At 44.7% G+C, this 24,328-nt stretch overlaps 1 protein-coding gene across 6 annotated transcripts in view; it reads left to right on the forward strand.

The window, feature by feature from the left end:
- The window catches only part of KMT2C (lysine methyltransferase 2C), a 288,984-nt gene that overhangs the window by 251,866 nt on the left and 12,790 nt on the right, over positions 1–24,328 (forward strand). For 3 of the 6 annotated variants that reach the window (XM_086685705.1, XM_086685714.1, XM_086685732.1), the window contains 13 exons: positions 2,299–2,377; positions 3,959–4,022; positions 5,908–6,140; positions 8,613–10,283; positions 14,918–15,130; positions 15,820–15,984; positions 17,413–17,554; positions 17,702–17,849; positions 19,384–19,562; positions 19,735–19,871; positions 20,993–21,242; positions 22,265–22,398; positions 22,851–22,958. In XM_086685705.1, coding sequence (XP_086541831.1) covers positions 2,299–2,377; positions 3,959–4,022; positions 5,908–6,140; positions 8,613–10,283; positions 14,918–15,130; positions 15,820–15,984; positions 17,413–17,554; positions 17,702–17,849; positions 19,384–19,562; positions 19,735–19,871; positions 20,993–21,242; positions 22,265–22,398; positions 22,851–22,958 — 3,523 coding nt within the window. Of the gene's footprint in view, positions 1–2,298; positions 2,378–3,958; positions 4,023–5,907; positions 6,141–8,612; positions 10,284–14,908; positions 15,131–15,819; positions 15,985–17,412; positions 17,555–17,701; positions 17,850–19,383; positions 19,563–19,734; positions 19,872–20,992; positions 21,243–22,264; positions 22,399–22,850; positions 22,959–24,328 lie in introns of all 6 variants that reach the window. The other 3 variants (XM_086685722.1, XM_086685739.1, XM_086685695.1) reach the window with 2 other exon arrangements.

Genomic DNA, 24,328 nt, shown 5'->3' on the forward strand with positions numbered 1-24,328 from the left:
TTTTCCCAATGTTTATTTATTTTTGGGACAGAGAGAGACAGAGCACGAACGGGGGAGGGGCAGAGAGAGAGGGAGACACAGAATTGGAAACAGGCTCCAGGCTCTGAGCTTTCAGCCCAGAGCCTGACGTGGGGCTCGAACTCACGGACCGCGAGATCGTGACCTGGCTGAAGTTGGACGCTTAACCGACTGCGCCACCCAGGCGCCCCAGTAGTTTTTTTTTTAAAAAAAGCGTAGGTTCATTTACTCACCTGCGGGTTTCCTGAATCAGAATATCTGAGGAGGGTGCTGGTGTGTCTTTTTTAGTGAACACCATGGCTTACTCTTCTGTGTGTTGCGGTTGAGAACCTGTCAACAGAGTAGGCATGGAGCCTCAATTTAGCCTAATTACCATGGTGAAGGACTTTTTTAATAAAAAGGATTATGGGTGATTATGGAGTTGAATATAAAATCTGCATGAATTTAAGATCAGCATGTTGTTTCAGGTAAATTGGGAATCCTTAAAGGTATAGTTCTTTTTCATTGTTGAGATACTTTAGATATGGTCACGACACATTGTTGAGGTCAAAGGAGAATAGTAGTTTCTAATGATTTTCATTATTGCACAGCATCTGTTACCACAATTTCTCTATTACAGAGGTTTTTAACTTTTTGTTACGACCATTTTTGACATTCCAGTGAAGCCTTTGAATTCTTCCTTGATGTTTTCTATGCAGAACCAAAAACGTAGTATTACAAGGAAATCAATTATATTTGAAATATAGTTACTTAAATTTAAAATTATGGTTTATATGCTTCTTAATGCATTAGTAAATTTAGCAACAGATCTGATAACTACCATAATTTTCAAGTATGTAATGATGAACATAAATGACCAATGAGGTGTGCACAGCAACTTTGATTATGAAAATAATGTGAGTTCAGTTGGTGACAAAGTCACGGTAGTGCTAAAAAGTGCAGTTTGCTGCCTGTATCAAAATGGAAGGAAATGCTAAATTTCATTTAGCTCTTAATGTAAAACAGAGACCTCAAGTTTAAAAAAAAAAAAAAAAAAAAAAAGGAGCCTCAGAATTAGACCAGTGATCTCTCAGCATGGGTCCCTCTCCCAGTGAGAGACACAGTTAGGATTTCGAGTGTTGTTTGCTCTTGTTCTGAGTGCTTTGAAGAGGGGCTGAGGGTAGTCCCTCCGTCAACCAGAGTGCTGTTGACTGAGGCACACGGACAGTGAGTGATTATTTGGATCCGGAGATCATTCCAGATCAGGACTGTAATGGGGGCAGGGAGGTGACAGATAAATCAAAAACCTGAGTAAAAAACTTAAAAAAGCATACATTCTAAATTGCAATGGTACATAAGTACTGATGTACAATATTTGATATATAATTTGGACATTATGCTTGCTGTATTAAAGCATTTGGTAACTCTCGAGGAAGTGTTTTCATTAAAGCAGTAATGTTTCTGTGAAGTTTTTATAGCTCTAATTAGCATAAGTCACATTTTGCCCAACAGTTTTAGCCTTACAAGACTTGTTCTTGGTCAATGACAAAGTTTGATTTGCTTTAAAATTGAGAGACATCTTTTAGTTTGGAATACAAAATAGGCTATGGATTTTTTTTTATTGCAGAATAATTATGGACTTACAGTATCATATGAGTCTTAGGTGTACAACGTAGCGATTTGATATTTATATTATGAGATGGCTACCACGGAAAGCCTAGTTACCATCTGCCCCTGTACAGAGTGTCACAGTGTTACTGACTGTATTCCCTCTGCATTACATTCCACCTCCTCCTTCCTTCCTTATTTTGTAACTAGAAGATTGTAACTCTTAATCGCCATCACCTACTGTGTGCATTGTCCCCCTCCGGGCAATGATCGGAATAAGAAATAATTTTCTAAGAATTTATGTCAGAAGTGCCTTCGCTACATTTTTTATCCGGAAGACGTGAATTAATTTTATTTTAAGGCACAGTGAGGCCTGTAATAGCGAGACCCCAGGAGCAGCCCGGTTGGCAGCTGGCATCTTTCCGCAGCCTCTTGGTGGTTGTGGTGGAGGTTACGTGATCTCCGTGTCTTCCTCTCACCGTGAGTGAAGTGGGAGCAGAAAGCGTCCCCACCTCACGACTGCAGGGTGACGATTCAGTGGGGCTTTCGCATGTGTTTCTGACGCCGTTGCGCTTTCTCCCTGGAAGAAAACATCGTTATGTGCTTAAAAGCAGTTTTCAAAACAGATCAGAAGCAAAATGCTTTCCGTCCTAAACGCTCATCATGTTGACACTCAGTACTTCGTTTCCACAGGTTCCCCTTTATGGGCCAGTCGGTGACCGGGGCGCAAACCAGCGAAGGCCAGAGTCTCCTCCCGCAGGCGATGGCCCAGGTACTGCCGCTCGCGACCAGTGCCCGTAGCCGCCGCGTTTCCCTGTGTTTCTTACCGAACCCAACTCTCTAAGTCAGGCCACTTTTAGAAAGTAGTAGAAACCGTAAAACACTGCCAGAATATATTACTGGCTCAGCAGCACTAAAGACGTTTTGTTACTTTTTAAGGCAGAGACCAGTTGAGGTTAAAAAATCGACAGTTTCTGAAAAGGACCTATATAGTTAAGAGTTAGGATGTCATTTGGAGGGAAACCAAATGCGTAGGGTTCGGGGTCTTGCTTTTGTTTACTTTGAACTCCACAAAAAAACCGTTTTCACGTCCTACGTTTTGGAATTCATCCATGACATTTAAAATGTAAACCTGCTATAAAGTAGAAAATAATGATTATAATCCTTCTACTTAGCTATAGATAGTCGTATTCTGTTTATTCCTTGGAATAATGTAGTTTTTTTAAGATACTTTACATTCGTAATAATCAGGTTTAACTGTCATATTTAAACGTTTAGTGCCAAGCAATGTCCAGAGGAGTAGAGCTGTTCATCACGAAATGAAGTGTTTTCTTCACTGATAGTTTTTCACGTATCTGCCTAGGGGGGAAAAGAAAGGGAAAAGCTACCTACTATCCATGTCTTTTGAAATGTTCTTTTTTGCCGTGACATTTGTACTTTAGATTTACTATGCCGATAATACATTCTCTTCATTATTGAAGAAGAGAGAGGCACCATGTGATACAGTGGAAAAAGCATAGTCTTCATAGCGGAGTTAAAACTCTCAGTTCCGCTGTGAATGTCCGGTACACCTTGGGCGAGTTCTTGAACCCCAGTTTTCGGATCGGTCAGATGTTTCACCACCTGCTTTGCAGTATGACACGGATTCATGAAGTTTTCTGGCTGCTGGTAACACTGACAGTTGTGACCTTGTCTGCAGCTCATGTCCAGCACCACTTGTAACAACTGAGTAAATGTTTTTCTCAGAGTTAATCTTACTTGTCAGATTGTTGCCAAGGAATCGTTAGGTTAATAACTATTCAGTCTCCCTGGAAGAAATAAGGCATTTAATTAGAAAATAAGACTAATGTTTTTAACTAGTGTATATTTGTTTTATTATTTGTGCATGTTAGAGACAGTGGTTTTTGTTTGTAAATAACTTTGTGTTACAGAGTGGAATTGAGTAAATCTGGAACCTGAATTTATGTCTTAATTGCAGGAAAAACTGGGTAGATTTCATCAAAAAGTGGAATTTTATGTGGATCTCTAGCTAAATACTAACAATATTTTGTGTGCCCTAGTATTCTATTTCTGATGAATAATCCCTTACCTCAAGCATAATTGTTTTTCAACTAAAATCTAGAAAATAGTTCAGAGATAGTTCTAAATTTTCAGAAATTAGGTTGTCCCCACAAAATTTATCCAATTTTTATAAAGATTGAAGCTTTAGAGATGTCTTGGGAAACTAAAGGGGTTTTCCCCCCCTTCCATTTCTTTTTCTTTCTTTTTCTTTTTCTATATCTTTTTTTTTTAAGTTTTTCCCCCTTTAACTGAAATGTGGAATAAACCTATTTGTAAATTTTACTTATTTTAGGATGGCAGTATAACACATCAGATTTCTAGGCCTAATCCTCCAAATTTTGGTCCAGGCTTTGTCAGTAAGTATAAATCTAATAAGTTATGTGTTCTCTGGGGATTGCTTGTTTGCGCTATTTTTGTGTTTTCTTAAAAAAAAAAAAATGGAATTAGCTTAGGTGTGTTATTTTAAGTCTAAGTGCCCTCATCTTTAATGAAACCTCACTGCCCTGTTAGGCATCTTTTCCTGAAGGCATGTATTTTCGTTGCTTTTTTTCTCTGTGCATGAAGAATTATAGCTAGAGATAAGTATTTTAATACAGAAAAACCATCTTCCCCATTCTCTTCAATAATGTTGTTGTTTTTGTATATAGATCGGGCACTTTACAATCTGTAGAATTAAACCACTTCTCGTTCTCATGACTGTCTCCCTAAGTGACAAGGACACTAAATGGGAACAACAAAGGGAATATGCTTAGAAAAAAGTTGGGTTAGCAGCATGGTGTGAAGGTCAAGGTTGCAAGATGCCGTGGAACCCTTTCTAGTTATCTTCAGGGGTCCCAAGGTGGTTCAGGATAGTATTTAAAGTTCTCCCCAAACTGAACCTTTCTGAAATCTTCAGACTGTTTAGCTAACTTTTTTTTCACCATTATTTTTCATTTTGCTCACCTCTGCTCTCCTGGTTCCAGAAACCAGAAAGGCTTTCCTTGCGGTAGGTCTCATTCTACCAGAAGCAGAACTTCTGAAATCTTGTGAAAAAGCCTGTTCTTGAAAAATGCCCTTCAAATTTAGTAGACTAGATACCAAGTTCGTACGTGTACTGGAACTTCTGGGTTTAGGAACAAACCCAAAGTCTGACCTTTTGAATTTACCCCTGCATTAATCATAATTATAATTTGAATACATATTTGCATTAAAATCAAGTAAACTATAACCAACTGGCTTTTTCTGGCTTTATTGTGCCCATTGGCTTTGGTTGGATTCTTATTGTATGACAATATTCTGTTATCATTGATGTAATTTTTCGGCTAATGTCCTTCTTGGAATTGTATTTATTCATTTCTTTGTCTTATAGTGAGTCAAAAAGGTATATTTTGAATCTTAGTACCATAAGATGACTTTTTTTGTGTTTTTGGGATTTGGCATCAGTAACGTAAAGTGCCCTTAAAGAATAAAGAAGGAATACAAAATGAAGAGAGTTAACTATTTGGGGAGATATTTATGACAGTCATAAAAGTAGAAAAGAGTTTATTTGGTTGATAATTATTCTATACCTTTGCTTATTTATAGAAGTATAGACTACAAAATTCATAAAAGTTACCAGTGGTTTTTAACTTACGGATTTCCTTTATAAAACGTAGGCTTCATGTCGGTCCCATCTAAAAGAGGTCAGGCTCCCTTCCCTAAAGTTTAGGGTATTTTTTCACTGTTAAGAAATAGGAAAAACCTTATAAACTTATGAAAATTAGCATGGGAAATGATACCTAATCCATGCTCTGGACCTTAATAGTACATACCTAACTTTGTTTCTTTGGAACATTTAAAAAAATGTCTTTAAAAAAACCCACAAATACTTAACATTCTGTAAAGTTGAGTTAATGCAGTAAACATATATAACTTGACAGATAGTTTGGCATGTGGGTTAGAGAATTTCGTACTTCAGTAGCAAGAAGTATTTCGTTAGATAAAAGTCTTGTGCTTTTTAAAGATTGGAGTTACAGTATTTCTAAGTATGAGATTAACACGTGTCCTAAAACCTGCATTCTTTGGTTTCCTCGAATAAATATTTTTCTAAAGTCTCCTATCTAATAGTTATATTATGGTCTAATACTTAGTATTATGTTTTCATACCACCTATTACACGGTCATGGTGAAACTGCATTTCCTTACAAAATGGATCTGTGTAACTTTCATATTGTTGGATTCTTTAGAAAATTAACACAGACGAATTTTTCAATTTTCCTTTAGATGATTCACAACGTAAACAGTATGAAGAATGGCTTCAGGAGACCCAGCAGCTTCTTCAGATGCAGCAGAAATATCTCGAAGAACAAATTGGTGCGCACAGAAAGTCTAAGAAGGCCCTTTCCGCGAAACAACGTACCGCAAAGAAAGCAGGGCGGGAATTTCCAGAAGAGGATGCGGAACAACTCAAGCATGTTACGGAACAGCAGAGCATGGTTCAGAAACAGCTAGAACAGGTAGTTTGAAGCATTCTTTCATGGGATGTTTTTCTTGTTTCTTCTCGATATCTTGGTCTTAAAGTACATCGGTGTATCTCGTGTAAATGAAAGACTCATTCCTCAGAAACGAAACCGTTTTGCTGTTACCTTCCATTGTAAACCAGATGTTTCTCAAAATGTTCATACTGAAGTAACAATTATGCTTAAAAAGAAATAAAAATTTAAAATTTTTATTTAAAATAAAACAGTGTTCAAAATGGGTTAAGAGCCCACTGCTAGTAATTACCCAAGTGAATTAAAAACTTAGGTTTACGTAAAAACCTATATACAAATACTAATAGCAGCTGTGTTAATAGTCACTAAAAACTGAGAACACTCAAGCACCCCGTAGTGATGAACAGTTGGACAAATGTGGTATGTCCATACACTGGAATATTACACAGCAGTAAAGAAGAACAAACTTGATATAGAAGAACCTGGATGCATCTCAAGAGCCTTGTGCTGAGTGAAAGAAGCTAATCCAGGGAGATTATGTCCAGATTCCATTTACATAACACTCTGGAAATGACAAAATTACAGGATGGATGACAGTTTAGGGGGTGCCAGGGCTTAAGGGTGGGGGAAGGAGAGTTTGACGACAAAGGGGAGGCATGAGGGTATCTTCTAGGGTGACAGAACTCTTCTGTATCTTGATGGTGGCGATGGCTACAATAATCTCTGCGTGCGATAAAGTTCATAGAATTATACACCAGAAAAGTCAGTTTTACTTTTATCAATTTAATTTTTTTTAATAAAATTGAAAAGTAATCCAGATGTTAATAGGAGAAAGAGTAGACTGACTTAATAAAAATCAGAGCGCTGTCAGTGTAGTGAACACTCTGGTAAACACATTCACATATGTTGTCTTCTTTAACCTTGTATACCACTTTTTGAGGAAGCTAGTGTTGTCACCGTTTTACACGGGGAAAGTCTGGTGAGTCGTCACAGAGGTAGGTGACATGTTGGCTCCTAGCTGATTATTGGGTTAGGGATTTGGGGCCCAGATGTCTCGTCTCCAAGCTTTAGCTACCACAAGAATGCGCCAACAGTAAGGTGATTGTAACATGATCCGTATTGTTTAAAATTAGGACAGTTCTAGAGCGGGAGGGGGGTTCTCTCAAAATTTACTCTGTGGGTCCATGTTTATTGCAAGTGAAATTCTTACAACGATAGGTGTTTCTTACGAAGTATTTTTAGCACTTTCATTGCCTTCTGGTGTCTTCCTATAAATTCCTTATGATGAGGGCCTAGCTTTTGCATATCCATGACCAAATCCTATTGAGAAACTAATACTGTACTTGGGAAATGAAACACGTCCTCTGTTACTGTGGAGTTGCCAGCAGTCCAGTGTAATCTCGTTAAGATCAGCCATCGAGGATAATGTGTTGAAGAGTATTTTAAAATGTCATGGGAAAGGCACAGATGACCTCCTTTCTGTATTCCAGCTAATGCTCTAGGTACGTTCCATGTACTGCTGCCCCACCAGGCCCGTGGTACTTCCCCAGTTCTAGCCAGTCGTTGGTCAGGAGAGAAGAAAATGATAGCACTACGGGCCCTGGAGACCCACCAAAACCCTTATGGGCAGAGAACGTGCTAGTCTGTCTGGGAAACCGAAGACAATAAGTTGAAAACATTTAGAACCACTGGGCTCGGTGTACTAGTGTGATATGCATCTAAAATTGGATGGCTCCAGAGGACACGTGTAGCCCCTGGCATCACTGCCTGCCCTTCCTAAGCAAGGTGCACCTCGGGGCCTGGGTTACATCTTTAACTGAAAATGGTCTGTAGCATCTGGCACATCGGGGCACGGGGGTCTTGGAATGAGTTCACTGACACAAGCCAGTCGTTATATCAGGAGCCTGTTAGGGACCATTCAAAGTATTCCTTCAACGTTTTGGATATTTTTTAGAAATATGTTATTCCTTAAATTCAAAGGGTTTTACCCACCCGGTCTTTTTTAACCTGGAGGGGAGGGTGGGTGTGGTGCACCTGCCGTTATTTCACACATTTCACAGTGTCTTCCCACCTGTGTGATTTGATGCACTTCAGAAATGAAATCTTATTTTAATGGTTACAGCTTCAGTTAAATCTTGGTCATTCCAACCTTGTGGATTAATGTACCTTATAAGACTTGTATCTTACCTTTTGATGTGTGGCTCAGATAGTTTATGACTCTCATAGTAAGAGTTTTAAAATACGTTTTTCCAGAAACATATTTTGAATTTGTTTTGGGGACATCCTATCCTATCTAACAAAGTTTCACAGGTGACTTTAGGAAAATCGTGTTGTTAAAAAGATTGGCCGTCCTTGGTGCTGATCAGTCTAATTTTTTGCGATTCTTGCCTCTGTAAGATCTAGCTGCCTTATGTATAACCCCCACCATAATCATCAGCCAGTGCTTTGGTTTGATACCTGTGGAATAAACGAGTAAGCCTCGCTTTATCATTCCAGATCCGCAAACAGCAGAAGGAGCATGCCGAGTTGATAGAAGATTATCGGATCAAGCAGCAGCAGCAGCAGCAGCAGTGCGCCATGGCGCCGCCTCCCGTGATGCCAGGGGTCCCGCCCCAGCCGCCCCTGGTTCCGGGTGCCACCCCAGCTGCCATGAGCCAGCCCAGCTTCCCCGTGGTGCCTCAGCAGCTGCAGCACCAGCAGCACGCGGTGATTTCTGGTCACTCCAGCCCTGCGAGAATGCCCGGTTTGCCGGCGTGGCAGCCTGCCAGTGCTCCTGCCCACCTCCCCCTCAATCCTGCCAGGATCCAGCCTCCCGTTGCCCAGTTACCAATAAGAACTTGCACGCCGGCGCCAGGGACGGTGTCCAGTGCAAATCCCCAGAGTGGACCGCCCCCACGGGTGGAGTTTGACGACAACAACCCCTTCAGTGAGAGTTTCCAGGAACGAGAGCGGAAAGAACGTTTACGAGAACAGCAGGAAAGACAGCGAATCCAGCTCATGCAAGAGGTGGACAGACAACGGGCTCTGCAGCAGGGGGTGGGGGTGCCGCCGCATGGCCCCATGCGGTCCCAGCTTCCGTTCTACAGCTCCGACCTGCCTTGTGACTTTACCCAGCCGCCACGGCCCCTTCAGCAGTCTCCGCAGCACCAACAGCAGATGGGGCAGAGCATCCAACAGGGATCTCTTAATTCCCCTCCCACCCCAACGTTCATGCAAACCAATGAGCGAAGGCAGATAGGGCCTCCCTCGTTCGTTCCGGACTCGCCGTCAGTTCCTGGCGGAAGCCCCGGCTTCCATTCTGTTAAGCAGGTACACGGAGGTCTTTCTGGGGCCAGCTTCCAGCAGTCCCCAGCGAGGCCTCCTTTTGCACCTGCTTTACCTGCGGCGCCCGCAGTAGCTAGTGGCAGTCTCCCGTGTGGCCAAGACCCTGCCGCAGCCCACGGACAGAGTCACCCAGGGTCGACCCAGTCGCTCATTCAGTTGTATTCTGACATAATCCCAGAAGAAAAGGGGAAAAAGAAAAGAACAAGAAAGAAGAAGAAAGACGATGATGTGGAATCCACCAAGGCACCATCCACTCCCCACTCAGATATAACTGCTCCCCCCACCCCGAGTATCTCAGAAACTACCTCCACACCCACCGTGAACACACCCAGCGAGCTTCCTCAGCAAGGAGAACCCGAGTTGGTGGAACCCGTCTGCCCGTCGACTCCCAACACGGCCGCCGGCCAGCTGTGTGCAGAGTTAGAAAGCAGGCTGCCCCAGAGTGAGTTAGCTCAGGGAGCTCCAAACCAACCCACCTTCGCGGAGTCGGAGGCGGAAAAGCACTCCGTGGAAACCCCTGCCTCCACGGAAGAGGTGACGCTGGAGACCGCCGAGCCCCAGCAGTGCCCCGGCCAAGACGGGCCTGACCTGGAGGAACAAGCCGGAAATAAGGTCGAGGAGAAAGCCGGAGCTGGTCCTGTCTCCTCAGGACAGAGCCCTCCCCATCCTGCTGGGGCCCCTGCTGCCAAAGGAGATTCGGGCAACGAGCTTCTGAAGCACCTGCTGAAAAATAAAAAGTCATCTTCCCTTTTGAGTCAAAAACCTGAAGGCAGCTTTTGTTCAGAAGATGCGTGTACGAAGGATAACAAAGTGGTTGAGAGGCAGAACCCAGTCGAAGGATTGGTAAGTGTGCTCCATGAAAATTCCAGCTTGCGTTTTCCCCTCTCGTTTTAAATCACAGTCACGACACATTGGTGCCACCCACTATATTAATTCCAACGTGGTTCTGCAACTTTCTTCTCTAAGAGGACAAATTTCAGTTTTGTTGTTTCTACCTCTATGGAGCCCAAGTTTGACTCATGCCCATAACCTATATTAAGTAATAATTTACTTTTTTTTATCAAAGACCTATACTAATGCACTTCATATGTAACATGTGTCTCATTAGTGCCACATTGAGTTTTGAACTAAAGCAAAAAGTGGATGTCAATGTCTTTATTGCAAATAGGTATGCAGTTTCTGTTAACCTCTTTGAAATACAGAAGATTGCTCCTGCACCCCTGTCAATACCCTTGGGAGCCCTCAGGGGTAACTCATATTGGATATCCATTGTGTTGCAGTGTATTAATACTTGATGTCACACAAATGGAATCTTCCACAGAGATATTTTATCTTTATAGTTTCCCACGTATCAAAATTCTGCCCTTTGCAAGCTACAAAACATTGAGTTTGCGTGTGTGTGTGTGTGTGTGTGTGTGTGTGTGTGTGTGTGTGTGTGTGTGTGTGTAGGTTCTTTGTGAATGTACCTTTTGCAGGATTCCATCCCTTGCATTTCAGTGAACTTGCTTGAGCTCTTTCCCAAATGGGGGCTTCTGGGTCCTAAGAGTTGGTCAGCTTCGAATGCTCTTGCTTCCTTATCTTTCAGAAGCTGCGTTGCCATTACTGGTGTATTCATAAAGCTTTCCCTACAGTGTTTCTCAGTTGGGATTTTACAGTTTTCATTTTTTAATTGAATGGGGTGAAGTGGTATATTTAGTTTGGATTTTCAATTTTAAGGTTGTTAATGAAGCCATTCTTTTTGCAAGTGTTGGCTTTGTGTTTTCTCTTGTCTGACAATTTTGTCGAGATTGAGTGTTGGCCTGATAGATTCAGGTAATTTTTGTAAATGTGAGTGGTAATATTTTTCCAGTCCTGTTTGTCCCAAACCAAATATGCCTAGTGTGTAGCCACTTTCTCTGCTGCGTCCTGTGCCCCTAGGAGCCCTGAGGTACTTGCAGAGTCCCCGAAAGGTCTTGCTGACTTCATGCTTCCCTGTATGGTCATATGCTGCTGTTTCTGCCTACTTCTCGCTTGTCTTTTTTTATATCTGGTCAGGGTCTACTTTTCTTTTAAAACTGGGTACTAGAATCATCTTCTCCAGACCTTTCTCAGTTCAGCCATTCTCAAATATGTGTCAGTGGCCATGTGCTCACACAGTAGTCTCTATACTACCACTTAAATAACTTCTTGGAGGGCATAGGGTGTATCTTGACCACCTTTAGATTCTCAGTACTTAGCACATAGTAAGTACTTAGTGTATTGAATTGAAGCTAAGTCCTAATACTGATGATTCTAGGTTTAAAAACCGTAGAGGATGTTAGGATAGAAAAAGGAATGGGATCAGTCCTGTGTGTATAAATGCTTGGTCTGTGTCGCACGGTTTCCTATCCATTTGGGAGGGTGGCAGGGGGTAGAGGTGCCGCCTTACCGGGGCTGATGATGCCTTACCGTATCCCAGGTAGGTAGCCTGTGCTGAGCGCTTGCCAGAAGATAACATTTAGTCACGTGGCAGGAACACTTACTATCCCCATTTTACAAACGATGAAATCCATCTCCTTTGTAGTCGCACGGAAGGCAAAGTTGTCGCGGCAGTAGTTGGATGGACCCGCTTTCCCTCCGTGCTGTCTGTTCCTTCACACATAAATTGGGGTTGGGAGAAGAGCACCCGCCTGGTTGCTATTCAGCCCTGGAGCCTTCCTGGAGAGTGTACGAGGTTACTCCTCAGCCGGTATGAAGATCACGCGTCATCACTTAGCAGGAGTGTGGTCTGGGGGGGTTCAGCCCTTCTGTACCGTGGTTTCGTCACCTGGACGCAGGAGGAATAATACTGTTCCCTACTTTGTAGGGTTAGCAGGGGATTAATGGGGATAAAACACACTGTGCTGGTAGTAAAAAGTGCATATCTTTGACCTGCCAATTCCATGTTTAAGAACCTGGCATAAGGAAGACAAAATGCTGAAATCTGGAAAGATGTAACCACCTGAATAGCTAATGTCCTGTCTCTAATACAGAAAAAAAAAAAAGAATTTAAGAGAAAGAAAATAAATTTAAATAATTATTCCTTTTTTTGTTAACTTTTTTCATGTTTAGTTTTGTGAGAGAGAGAGAGAGAACAGCAGGGGAGGGACAGAAAGAGGGAGGCACAGAATCCAAAGCAGGCTGTAGGCTCTGAACTGTCAGCACAGAGCCCGATGTGGGCCTTGAACTCAAGACCACGAGTTCATGACCTGAGCCGAAGTCAGATGCTCGACCAGCTAAGTCACCCAGGTGCCTCTTAAATAGTATCTATAAAGCTATATCTGAATGAGATTTTTGTGGGGTTTTTTTGCAGACATTAAAATTTATGCTATATAAGAATACTTAATGTCATGGGAAACAACATGTCAAGCCACTAAAATAAAAGAATGTGTGTCCATTGTGTTTTTAACACAATGTGTGTAGCCATAGGTAAAAGGTTGAACACAGATATATTAAAATACTAACTTTTTATCTCAGGCAGACATTTGGATGATTTTTAATCTTTTGTGCTCTCCTATAATTAGAAGTTTTCTTTGAAATGTAGTGATACCTGCTTCTAAGGGTAATTGTGAGGCTTAGAGATAATGTCTGCAAAGCACTTAAAGTGCATGACCAATCCACACTTAATAAGCAACTATGTTATTAATGTCTTAAGAGCCAGTAAGAAATTCTTAGGTCCTTGCTACTCAGAGTGCAGCCCTGGGGACCAGTAGCATTGCCCTTGTGAGGGATGCAACTTCTTACTCTCCAGCACAGACTTCCCAATCAGAATACGTTTTTATTTTATTTTTTTTTTTTTTTAAATTTTTTTTTTCAACGTTTATTTATTTTTGGGACAGAGAGAGACAGAGCATGAACGGGGGAGGGGCAGAGAGAGAGGGAGACACAGAATCGGAAACAGGCCCCAGGCTCTGAGCCATCAGCCCAGAGCCCGACGCGGGGCTCGAACTCACGGACCGCGAGATCGTGACCTGGCTGAAGTCGGACGCTTAACCGACTGCGCCACCCAGGCGCCCCCAGAATACGTTTTTAAATAAGATCCCACTTGATTCCTACGCATATGGATATGGAGAGACCCAATTCTAGGCCTGTGGTTCTTGAACCTTGACTATATTAGCATCCCCTAAAGAGCTTGTTGGAACACAGGGTGCTGGACCTCAGTCCCAGAGTTCCTGGTGCAGTGGGTCTGTGGTGGGACCGGGGAATCTGCATCTCTAACCAGCCCCAGCTGGCCCTCCTTTTCCTGCTCTGGGAAGTACTCTTTGAGAACCATCGATCTCCCCCTGGGATGGGTAGTCTGAGTCTGCTTAGACCTTTTACCCTTTCTTTTTTGAGCTTAGAGTGATGTTTCCATTTTCAAGTGGTTGAAAAAAAAAATCTAAAGAAGAGAACTGTTTCACAACAGGTGACCATTATACGAAATTTAAGTTCAGTTTCCATGAATTTAAAAAGTTTTATTGGAACACGGCCATGCTTGTTCATTTCGGAGTGTTCTGTGGCTGCTTTGGAGTGCCCAGGCAGAAAGTTGACTAACTACAGCAGGCACTACATGGACTGCGGAGCCTGAAATATTTACTGGTTGGCTCTTAGCAGAAAAACGTTGCCACGCATGCTCTAAGCCATTCGGAGTAAAACTGGAAACTAGAATTTTCAAACCCGCGAAGATTCCGTGCAGAATGCGTGAAAAGTCTAGCAACTGTAGTTGCCTATATAGCAAAGTATAGCTATGAAGTTTAGAAATAATGGCCCCTAAAAAAATCCCCACAGGTTTTTAGGTATTTTTAGGTATATAAAAGCCTCTTCAAGAACTGGTTTATTCTCACTTCTTAGCCATTAGGTAAAGACAAAAGAAGAAAAAAGGTTTATTTGCTATCATACAGGTCCTTTTTCACTGGCTGTAAGCATGTGGTAGTCACTAGTCAGTCGCACTAATGATCGGGAGCTGATTTGGATGACCAGCGTTGTTTGTTTTTACTGATCTGAGGCCAGCCATTCGTCTCAGCCCGGGTGCACAGGCTCTGGAGCTTGTCCGTGGTTTCTGCAGACCTTGTGTTTCCCCCATCCCTAAGGGGAACCCAAAATAAGTCTCAGCCCACTCCGCAGAGGCCAGCACAGCCATGTGGCTAAGAGTGCGCCTTGCCCCAGAGCTGCCAGAGAGCAGGGACGGGGAGCCCCGGGCGGCGCCGGCACCCGTGGGGTCCGGCCGAGGAGGGATGCTGGCTCCGCAAGGGAAAGGAGCCACCCTTAAGCATCCCGCCTTTTCTTCAAGCTTTGTGGCTCGCCAGTGGCCATACTTGAGAATAACGTTTGAAAACGGGGATGGCATCTCAGAAAACAGACCATCTGATGCCACTGCCTTTCCTCAACTTTTAGTGCCCCTGTGAGGAGGGTGTGTCCTAGGGTGGAACCGGGTTGGTGTGAACTGCTCAGTTGAACACGTGAATGTTGTACTTACCTCTTAACCTTTCCAGTCACGTCAGCAAACTCTGGGGGCTCAGATGCAAGGTGGTTTTGGATGTGGCAGCAACCCCTTGCCAAAAACGGATGGAGGAAGTGAGACCAAGAAACCGCGAAGCAAACGGACTCAGAGGGTGGGGGAGAAGGCCGCACCGCGCTCGAAGAAAAGGCGGAAGGACGAAGAGGAGAAACGCGCCTTGTCCTCTGCCACCGACACCTTTACGCACCTGAAGCAGGTGAGTCGCTTGTAGCCACTTCTTGGGAAAATGTGAAAAAGTGAGGCATCACATGCGTGTTCAGCCCTGTGAAACTGAAACCTTATCACCGTATTTCCTAATTAAAGTAGTGACAGGGATAAGAGATGTGTCACCAAGGAGTCTAGTAGATTTCCTAGTTGGAAGCAAAAGCGCGCGCCCAAAAGTTACGGTGGAGATAGGTGGACTGGTAGCTGATGGTCCAGCTTTCCAAACTGTGTTCAGAAGCGGCCTCGGGACCAAGAACAACCGTCTGTGTCACTTGTGACTCTGAACGCAAGGAAACGCGGCTGCTGGGCTCCCCTAGTGAACTCTATTCTTACACCTTTGTAGTTGTTACAGAAGGTGGGAGACAGCCACTACGAGTGCTCCTGGGGGCCCCCGGCCTCCCTTCACGCCCCGATTCTTGCCGAGCAGACATAAGGAATGTGCTTTTTTTGTCGGCTGCCTGGCAGTGTCCCTTTAAGGCAGATCAGAATAAAGCTCATTTTTAAATATATCTCAGAGATTCTGTGGTCTCTCTCACTTATTCTAACATTGTGATACTTGAAATTTTTAAGTCTCATTTTTCTCAAGCCTTGTTTGACTAAGTTGCCTCGGGTCTTAGAAAAGTTGAGAAGCACTCTGTTTTGTTTACCGTGTACATTACTCTTCAATGTGTTTTTTAATAGCAGCTCTCTCTGCTCCCTCTAATGGAACCAATCATTGGAGTGAACTTTGCGCACTTTCTTCCTTATGGCAGTGGCCAATTTAATAGTGGGAACCGACTTCTAGGAACTTTTGGCAGTGCTACCCTTGAAGGGGTTTCGGATTACTATTCTCAGTTGATCTACAAGGTATGTTTCCTCGCCAAGGTCTTACCTTGCTTCCTCTTTGGATACCATATCAGAATTGGTAGAGCTTGTCTTGTTTTCCGGCTAATCTTCGAGTTTCATTTCAACTTTGGTTCAGCTAAAAGGTTAAAATTTCACTGGATGAAGAGTCTCTAACATAAACATTTGCAATTTTACGTAGGTAAGAGTTCAAATAGTGAAGAAATCCATTATGTGTTTCCACGGTAGAGAAAATATCTATTTTCCTATAACCTTTGTTAACTCTTAAGGTGAATCCAAATTCATAGTAAACAATAAAAATGCAGTTAGCAATTTTCCCTGAAAAATGAAAAAATCTAAAAATGTATTTTGTCTAATGAGGTACTAATTACAAGTAGACATTAATTCTTACACTACTAAAATATCTAACTCAAATTTATCTTTTGGTATTAATTATTTTAGCAACATTTTTATAGCCTCAGTAGACATTCTTTACTTCACATCTGACTTGTGTAAAATGATCTTTTTGCAGAAATATTTGAGAGTATCATCATTTTTCTGGAGGGCTTCTCTTCTTACTTTAGTATTAAAGTCATTCTCTTGTGACGCTCCGTTTATTATCATTGTTGGCCTTTCTCTTCAGTCAGAGCCTGTCCTCTTATAAATGCTTCTCTTCCAATACAAGCTGTTCTCCAACACAACTTCATTACCTTCACGAAATCCCAGATCTTTGCGAGATTTGGAATTTCACCTTGCCCTTGATTTTCATAGTGTTATTGGTAGATTCCAGCAATCCCTGAGAGACTGATCAATCAATCAACAAATGACAAATTGATGACAAATGCAAAGCAGAGAGAAGTGTTTGGAGGGAGATCCATTTGTTAATTATTTAGACATTTAGAGTTATTGTTACGACTTTTGCTTCTTATAGAGGTTTTGGACAGTCAAGATGCTAATATTGAGGCTATGAGTTGTAATTAGAGGATTAAGACCACAAATTCTCAAGTTTGTTTTTTTGTTTTTTTTTAATAGAACTGGGGCGTATCTTAATGAAAATTGAATAAAGGAATTTTTGAGAACTTTTTACAATTTATTGCTTGAATTTTAAAGCTGTCTTTCACTGGCTATAACAATGAAATTTAAAAAGGGATGTATAGAATAGAATAATGTAACTTTGCTTCTTAATTTCAAGGCTTGAATACTCAAGCGGGGCAAAGTAAGCAAATAGATAATCTGTCCATACCGTCATGAGTATTTCTTCCACCACAAAACCTCCTGGCCTCGTACGTTTACTCTTTCTTCTTGCTGTGCGTTTAGGAATGAAGATCCATCTCGATAACATTTCTGTAGCCTTGCTTCCATGTGCTAAAAATTCACAGAACTAAGTTTTAGCAAGGTCATGGCATATCTGCTCTGTAGCATATAATTTTAAAATTTTTTGGTCTTCTGCAGCAGAATAATTTAAGTAATCCTCCAACACCCCCTGCCTCTCTTCCTCCTACACCACCTCCTATGGCTTGTCAGAAGATGGCAAATGGTTTTGCGACAACTGAAGAACTTGCTGGAAGAGCTGGCGTATTAATGAGCCACGAAGGTATGACGCTTGGTCTGCCCGTTGGCGCCTTTGAGGAGTGTGCTTTTGCCGGCTGTGTGTGGTGAAATGGCAGTTGAGTCGTCATGTTCCACCCATGTATCCGTTTGAACTGAACGTGTTTTTCCTTATGTGTGTTTGCTTTTCCAGTTACCAAAAGTCTAGGACCGAAAGCATTTCAGCTGCCCTTCAGACCACAAGACGACTTGTTAGCCAGAGCTATCGCTCAGGGCCCGAAGACCGTCGATGTGCCAGCCTCACTGCCGACACCGCCTCATAACAATCAGGAAGAATTAAGGTAGAGTTCCTGTCTTCTCACATACTCTTTAGTTACTTCATTAAAAAAAAAAATACATATATATATGTATATATGTGTGTGTGTGTGTATATATATATATATGTATATACCTTTTTGGCATTCATGTCTGTAGGGATAGCGTGTGACAACATTTAAGGGGTAAAATTTGGTGAGAAATTTTCTCAAACATACTTTATGAAACGTTCTTACTATCAAATGTAATTAGTTTATGCATTGTTAAATTCCTAGATGGTATAGGAAGTTCAACAAATAATCAAATAGACATTAAGGCAGTGGGAGTCTCCATGCAAAGTATTTCAGAGATCATTGTCATTCATGGATGTTTGCGGCTGTCCAAAATAAAAGAGCAACAGTCACAGATATCAGAGACAGCTTTTGTGGAAGAGAATTTAAGAACCGTCTTGTCCAGAGTTTTGTAACTTCTTTGTCTCAGTTCTTTGAACCCGAGATTCTGTCTGGGGAGAATCCGCTTCCCTTAGTAGTTAACCCAACAAGTTAAATCCAAAAAGGCTCTTATGTACTTTGTCAATGATTCTCCCTTCCTTCCAAAATCTGGTAACTACCCTCTGTTTGTTGAGACATCATTCAGACTAAGTCCCTGCTTTATTAGTGCTAAAACTATGGACCAAAGAGGAGTAATAAGTCTTCCAGTTTTGGAATCCTGGTCTCCTCGTTTTCTTCTGCATCTTACTGCTACAAATTGCCAGATTTCCAGGGAGCAGTTGTGGGAGGCGGCCTCATAGGTGTGTATGTTTGCTGCCCTGGGATGAGGGATCTGCTCCACTCCTGAATTTTGCAGGGACTCCGTCTGGAAGCCTCTCTCAGGTTTCCTCACAGTGCTCCTGCACACATCCTCCCTCCACACGACAGCGTCTCTCCTGGGGGACCAGTGGGAGACCCCAGATTTGGGAGGTATCCTACAGCATTAGCTTGAGGCTACACTTACCCTCTGACCTCAGTTGCGCTGGTTAACCTCTAGCTTCCTGGGCTTGACCATTCTCTTCTTTTCACCATACTTGATCGGTTAAGAAAAGTAAAGGCTTATGACCACAGTGACCAAGTTTCCCCCATGTTCCCGCTCTGCACATCGGCACAGCGGGCTCTGCGGGTGTGCCTGTGGGGCGTGTGGCCTGGCTCTTTCCTTTCCCGCGGCAGACTGCCCCCACAGTCTCCGGGATCTGGAACTTGGCGGAGGTAGGAGTATCCGTCCTTTCTCTGCCACGTTGTAACCTGAACGTTAAATCTTTTGTTGGCGGGTCTTGAAATATAGATTCTGGAGCTTCAGTCAGATGAAACCTACCATTTAAGTTGAATGTATTTCTTGTATCTTTTTCCGGGAGATTTCTCGCTTGGCCCTGAACCTGTTCGTTGCCTTCTTACATTATTGCCTTTATCCGAAGGACTCTTACAGTCATGCTCACGGGTGGGGCTGGGTAGGTGCAAGAAGCCCTCACCTTCACCCCGCCGTGGTGGGTTTGCATATGTCAGCGTGTCGTGTTTGTCCTCCTCTCAGGATACAGGATCACGCTGGTGGTCGGGACACTCCTGACAGTTTCGTTCCGTCGTCCTCTCCTGAGAGTGTGGTTGGGATGGACGTGAGCAGATACCCAGATTTGTCGTCGGTCAAAGAGGAGCCCCCGGAGCCTGTGCCATCCCCCATCATCCCGATCCTTCCTAGCAGTACTGGCAAAGGTAGGGGAGTACTCAGCCACGTTGTTTCTCCTCCAGTGTGGCAGTTGACTGATGTCCACCTTTGGGTTCTCAAGAGCATTAACACTCAACCCACCTTTCCTTCCTTCCTCCCTCCCCCCCTTCTTTCCCTCTCTCCCCTTTTCCTCCTTCCTTCCCCACCCCCCCCTTTAAGGTTTGGAATCTAGAAGGAATGACATCAAGACTGAGCCTGGCACTTTATTTTTCACACCGCCTTTTGGTTCCTCTCCAAACGGTCCCAGATCGGGTCTTATATCTGTGGCGATTACTCTGCATCCTACAGCTGCTGAGGTGAGGAGGAAGCAACTTTTTCACGTTGGAAACTCTGTCCCTGTCTTTTTTTTTTTTTTTTTTAATTTTTTTTTTTTTCAACGTTTATTTATTTTTGGGACAGAGAGAGACAGAGCATGAATGGGGGAGGGGCAGAGAGAGAGGGAGACACAGAATCGGAAACAGGCTCCAGGCTCTGAGCCATCAGCCCAGAGCCTGACGTGGGGGACCGCGAGATCGTGACCTGGCTGAAGTCGGACGCTTAACTGACTGCGCCACCCAGGCGCCCCAGTGTCTCTGTCTTTAAAGGTGTGTCAGGTGGCTGACAACAAGGCGTGTGCAGCAGGGTCATGAGGACAGAAGCTCAGAGTTAGGTGTAGGGTCAGTAGTCACCGTAGCCATCTAGGCTGCTTCCGAGCGCCACGGCAGGCTCGCCGGAGCCAGGGCAGAACGAAGCTCGCGTTCTCGTGTTTTTATTAAAGCGTGTGCACTGGAGAGAGAAACCTTTTGATGAGCACACATATAAGATGAAACAGTGAGAAGGCATTTTATCAACAACAGAGGTTTTGGCAGCCGCTGCTGTCCAATACTACTAAATTGCCGAGAATGTCTCTCTCTTTCTCTCTCTCTCTCTCTCTCATCAATTGTGAGGATGTTGGCAGCCACACTGAGCCCAGTGATAGGCCATGTTGGCCACCAACAGAACCTGGTGCTGGTGTGACAGCGCCCATCCCCGTGGGCTGTCGCAGAGCCGGGCGGAGACCACGCCCAGGAAGTTTCTGCCCAGGAAGTTTCTGCCCAGCTGTGAGAACCGACAGGGTCTAGCTCCCTCCTGGTGGTGGCGTCCGTTCCGCCCGTCACATAGGAAGGTAGCTGGAAGAGGTCGGTGCTCGTGCAAATACTTAACATTAGCTGGGATCCCCGTGTGAGGATTTCCCTTTGGACAGGTGTTCTTGGGATGCTGTTCCATTCAAATGACTTCTTCCCCGAGACTCTTAAGCCTACGTAGATGTGCTTGGGTTTGCTCGCACTTTACCACTGTACGCATCCCACGGCTGGCAGCCACGGAAGGATGCAGTTGGCTTCCGTGGCTCGCCGTTGCCCTCGGTGGGGGTGACGCAGCGTTCACGCCTCTGTTTCAGAACATTAGCAGTGTCGTGGCTGCGTTTTCCGACCTTCTCCACGTCCGAGTTCCTAACAGCTATGAGGTCAGTAATGGTCCAGATGTTCCATCCGTGGGTTTGGTCAGTAGCCACAGAGTAAACCCAGGCTTGGAGTGTCGACAGCATATATTTCTTCGTGGGCCTCCGCCAGGATCTGCAAACCCTCCCAGATCAGCCAGCTCTTACCGGCTGAAGCCGCCCAGCGTGCCGTTCCGTCCAGCGAGCGATGGTGAGCTGCTCTGCGTCCCGTTGACCTCGAGTTCGCCCTTGAGTCCCGGGTTAAGCTGGTTCTCGTTAAAATCCCACTTTAGTTTTTAACAACTACCAGGTGATGTGTTGGTGTGTGGTCCTGGGTAAATTAACCGTCCGCGGGCGTTCTGTCGTCTGTGGCGTGCTGGCCTCAGCGCTCTGGGATGGACGTCCTGTCACGTCGTCCCCCAGGAGGTGCTGGGACGCCAGCTCCCCGAGCGCCCGCCGCACCGACCGCCGCTTCCCCTGTCGCACACGTGGCTGGCGTCGGCAGCGTGTCCCCTCTTCCTTCCGCCCCCCGTGAGGCCTCTTCCCGTGGCAGCCGGCCGTGCTGGCACCTGCCGGCTCCTCAGACCTGCCCAGCTCCCCTGCGCCGTCCCCCTTGCCCCGGTCCCTCGGAATCTTGTCCGTCCCCGCCCCGCCCCCACAACCTGGCAGCTTCCACGCGGGCCTCCTCTGGGAACCCCGAGGGTGGTCTGTGTGGGGTCTTTGAACTCCCGGCCTCCACCTGCTTCTCTCACACTCCCGTCCCCTGTTCTCCCTTTCTGCCTTCACGCCCTGCATGAACGCTGTGCTCCGAGCGTGCCCGGCCTGCATCCCCACGTCTTTATCTGGGCCCTGGGACTCTGCTCACCCCTCTGTGACTTCCCACATCAAACTTAGCCGCCTACCTGTGCCTCTTCATCCTTCATAGAACATTCTTCATCGTCTTAACCCTCAAGCAAAAGTAGTACCCACCTCCCCTACCCCCACCTCACACCTAGGGTGGATATTAACCCAGCATGGCGCGTCGCTTTTCTCTCGTGCTCGCACGTTCGAGCGGTTCCCCAGCTGCTTGAGAGGACGTGTGCTCCTGTAATACGTGTCCTGTAACCGCTCGAAAAGGATGATAGAAGGGAAGTTAAGTGAGCCGCGTTGTGGGTTGGTACAGTGCAGTTTTACACCTTGCCACATCGTGTTATTGGTCACCTGCGATCACCAATGAAAGACTCCTGCATTTAGGTCTTTCTGGATATAAGGATTCCGGTATCGCAGAAGGCGCGGCCCTCAGACCACAGTGGTGCTGTCACTGTAAAGTGGTTATTCTTGGAGGCGGCGTGAGAAAGTCTTTCAGAGATCTGGCCTTCGTGAACAAGGTACTTCAGCATTCCTTCTGACCCCACCACCCGCCTCTACCGAAAGGGTCCCACATGCTGCTTTTTCGCTCCTGTGTCCGCAAGAGTCTGCCTGTGGGGGGCTCCATGGGACCCACATTCTGGGAAGTAGCCTCAGCATGTGCCGGACATGCTTTAGGTTAAAACCAAATAGCTACCGTGGACTCTCCGGTTGGATACTACGAGAACAGTGTATTTCTAAAAGGAGTGAATATGGATCATCGAGTTTATTTTCGTAAATTTATTTTCTCTTTGGCTAAATTTTGTAGATGCCAGGTATTGGCGTGTGGTTTTTTTTTTTTTTTTTTTTTTTACTTTTAGGACAGAGAGCTGTTTTCACTTTTAACGTAGCATAAAAACCAACAATGCACAGACCTTGTTTTTACGAAATTTTGATTTGTTGAGATCCTTACACATTTCTCTTTGCTTTTCAGGATTCCCGAGAAAGCTCCCACAGAGTCGAGAAGGACATTGTCTTCTGTAGTAATAACTGCTTCGTTCTTTATGCCTCATCCACACAAGCAAAAAACTCAGAAAGCAAGGTAAAATTAGGCTGGTGTCTGTTAGTGAACAAGGCATAGCGAGTGACTTCCGTGCTTTTGGGCTACGTTAATGAACAGAACAGGTTCATAGCTCTCTGCGTGCAGGAAATCGAGGGAGATGTGCTGCGGGTGGAGGCAGGGAGGCCCGTGCTGTTTCAGGGAAATCCCGCTTCCACGAGGGGAGTAGGCTTGAATTCTATCTCGAAAGTTCAGAATTGACTAAAACACTAACGGTGATACAGCCTTTAGTTTTACTTCTTTAATTAAAAATATCTTAATTGAATTACAACGATAATTACAACTCGTATTGATCTTACCCTGACGGGAAAACCTGTTCACAAACACAGTTTAAATCTCCTCGCGTATTTTGGGGAGAAAGCGTCGTGTTCACGTCGTGGTGGAGATGGTCTCCTTTACTTGCCTCTGTGTGACTGAAGTGTATCTGAGTGTATGGCTGATGCGGGGAACCGTCCTTAACCATTCATGCTGAAGGAAGCCTTCCCGTGAGGTGATGCTGACAGCCCTTCCTGCAGATCACTGTTCTGTCTTTGCCGGAAGAAGGTTCTGGAGACTCTTATTTTTGTAACAGGCAGTAGTCTCCAGTATAATGAAATCAAGCTATATGTCAAATAGGTGTAGACTTGAAATTGAAATACGTCAGTCTCTGTAAGAAGAGGAGTTGGTTTTTTACCAGATAATTTTTTAATTTGGTGCGCTGTTCCTGCCTGCTTCTGGAGTTACGGGAGGTGTGTCTCTTCAGATACCTGGCTGGGGGCTGGGGGGAGGTGAGAAGAGGGGACCCCGAAGTGGGTCGGGGGTGAGACCGTGTCCCCGGGGAAAAAGTCCTGGCGCATCTCTCTGAGCTCACCTCTTCAGGCAGCGGGGCCGGAGCCAGGCAGCCGTGGAGAAGAGTGACGTGTGATGTGAGGGCAGGCACTGCTGCCCCTTCGTTCACATCTGTGCCGATCAGTTCAACCTAAGGTTAGCAGTCAGGAAGTTCAGAGAGTGCGGAGAAGCTCAGAGAAGGTCACGTTCCCAAGTTCTTGTTTGGTTTAACAAAAGACACTGCTCCATTGTACGAATTAGCTAGCCCCTCTTCAGCGTGGAAATTTCTGGGTCTCTCCTGGGTAGACAGGAGTGTCCGAGAAGGTGTAGGAGCAGAATGTTCTCCAGAGATAACTGCTTTGTCCAGCAGGCCAGGGGAGGGACCCCCAGCACTGTCCTGCCCTCATCAACGCCCTCGGGGTTGGGCGGCTGCTTCTGCTGTGCGCGAACCCCTCACACTCCCTCAGAGAGCCTTTCCCTGCCCTCCGGGCCCAGGCCCCGTGAAAGCCTGCCGCTCGGCCTCTTGCTCTAGAGCTGCTCTTGTT

Source organism: Puma concolor, chromosome A2 (genome assembly GCF_028749965.1).
Source record: "Puma concolor isolate L17-30 chromosome A2, mPumCon1.1.hap2, whole genome shotgun sequence".
NCBI lineage: Eukaryota > Metazoa > Chordata > Mammalia > Carnivora > Felidae > Puma > Puma concolor.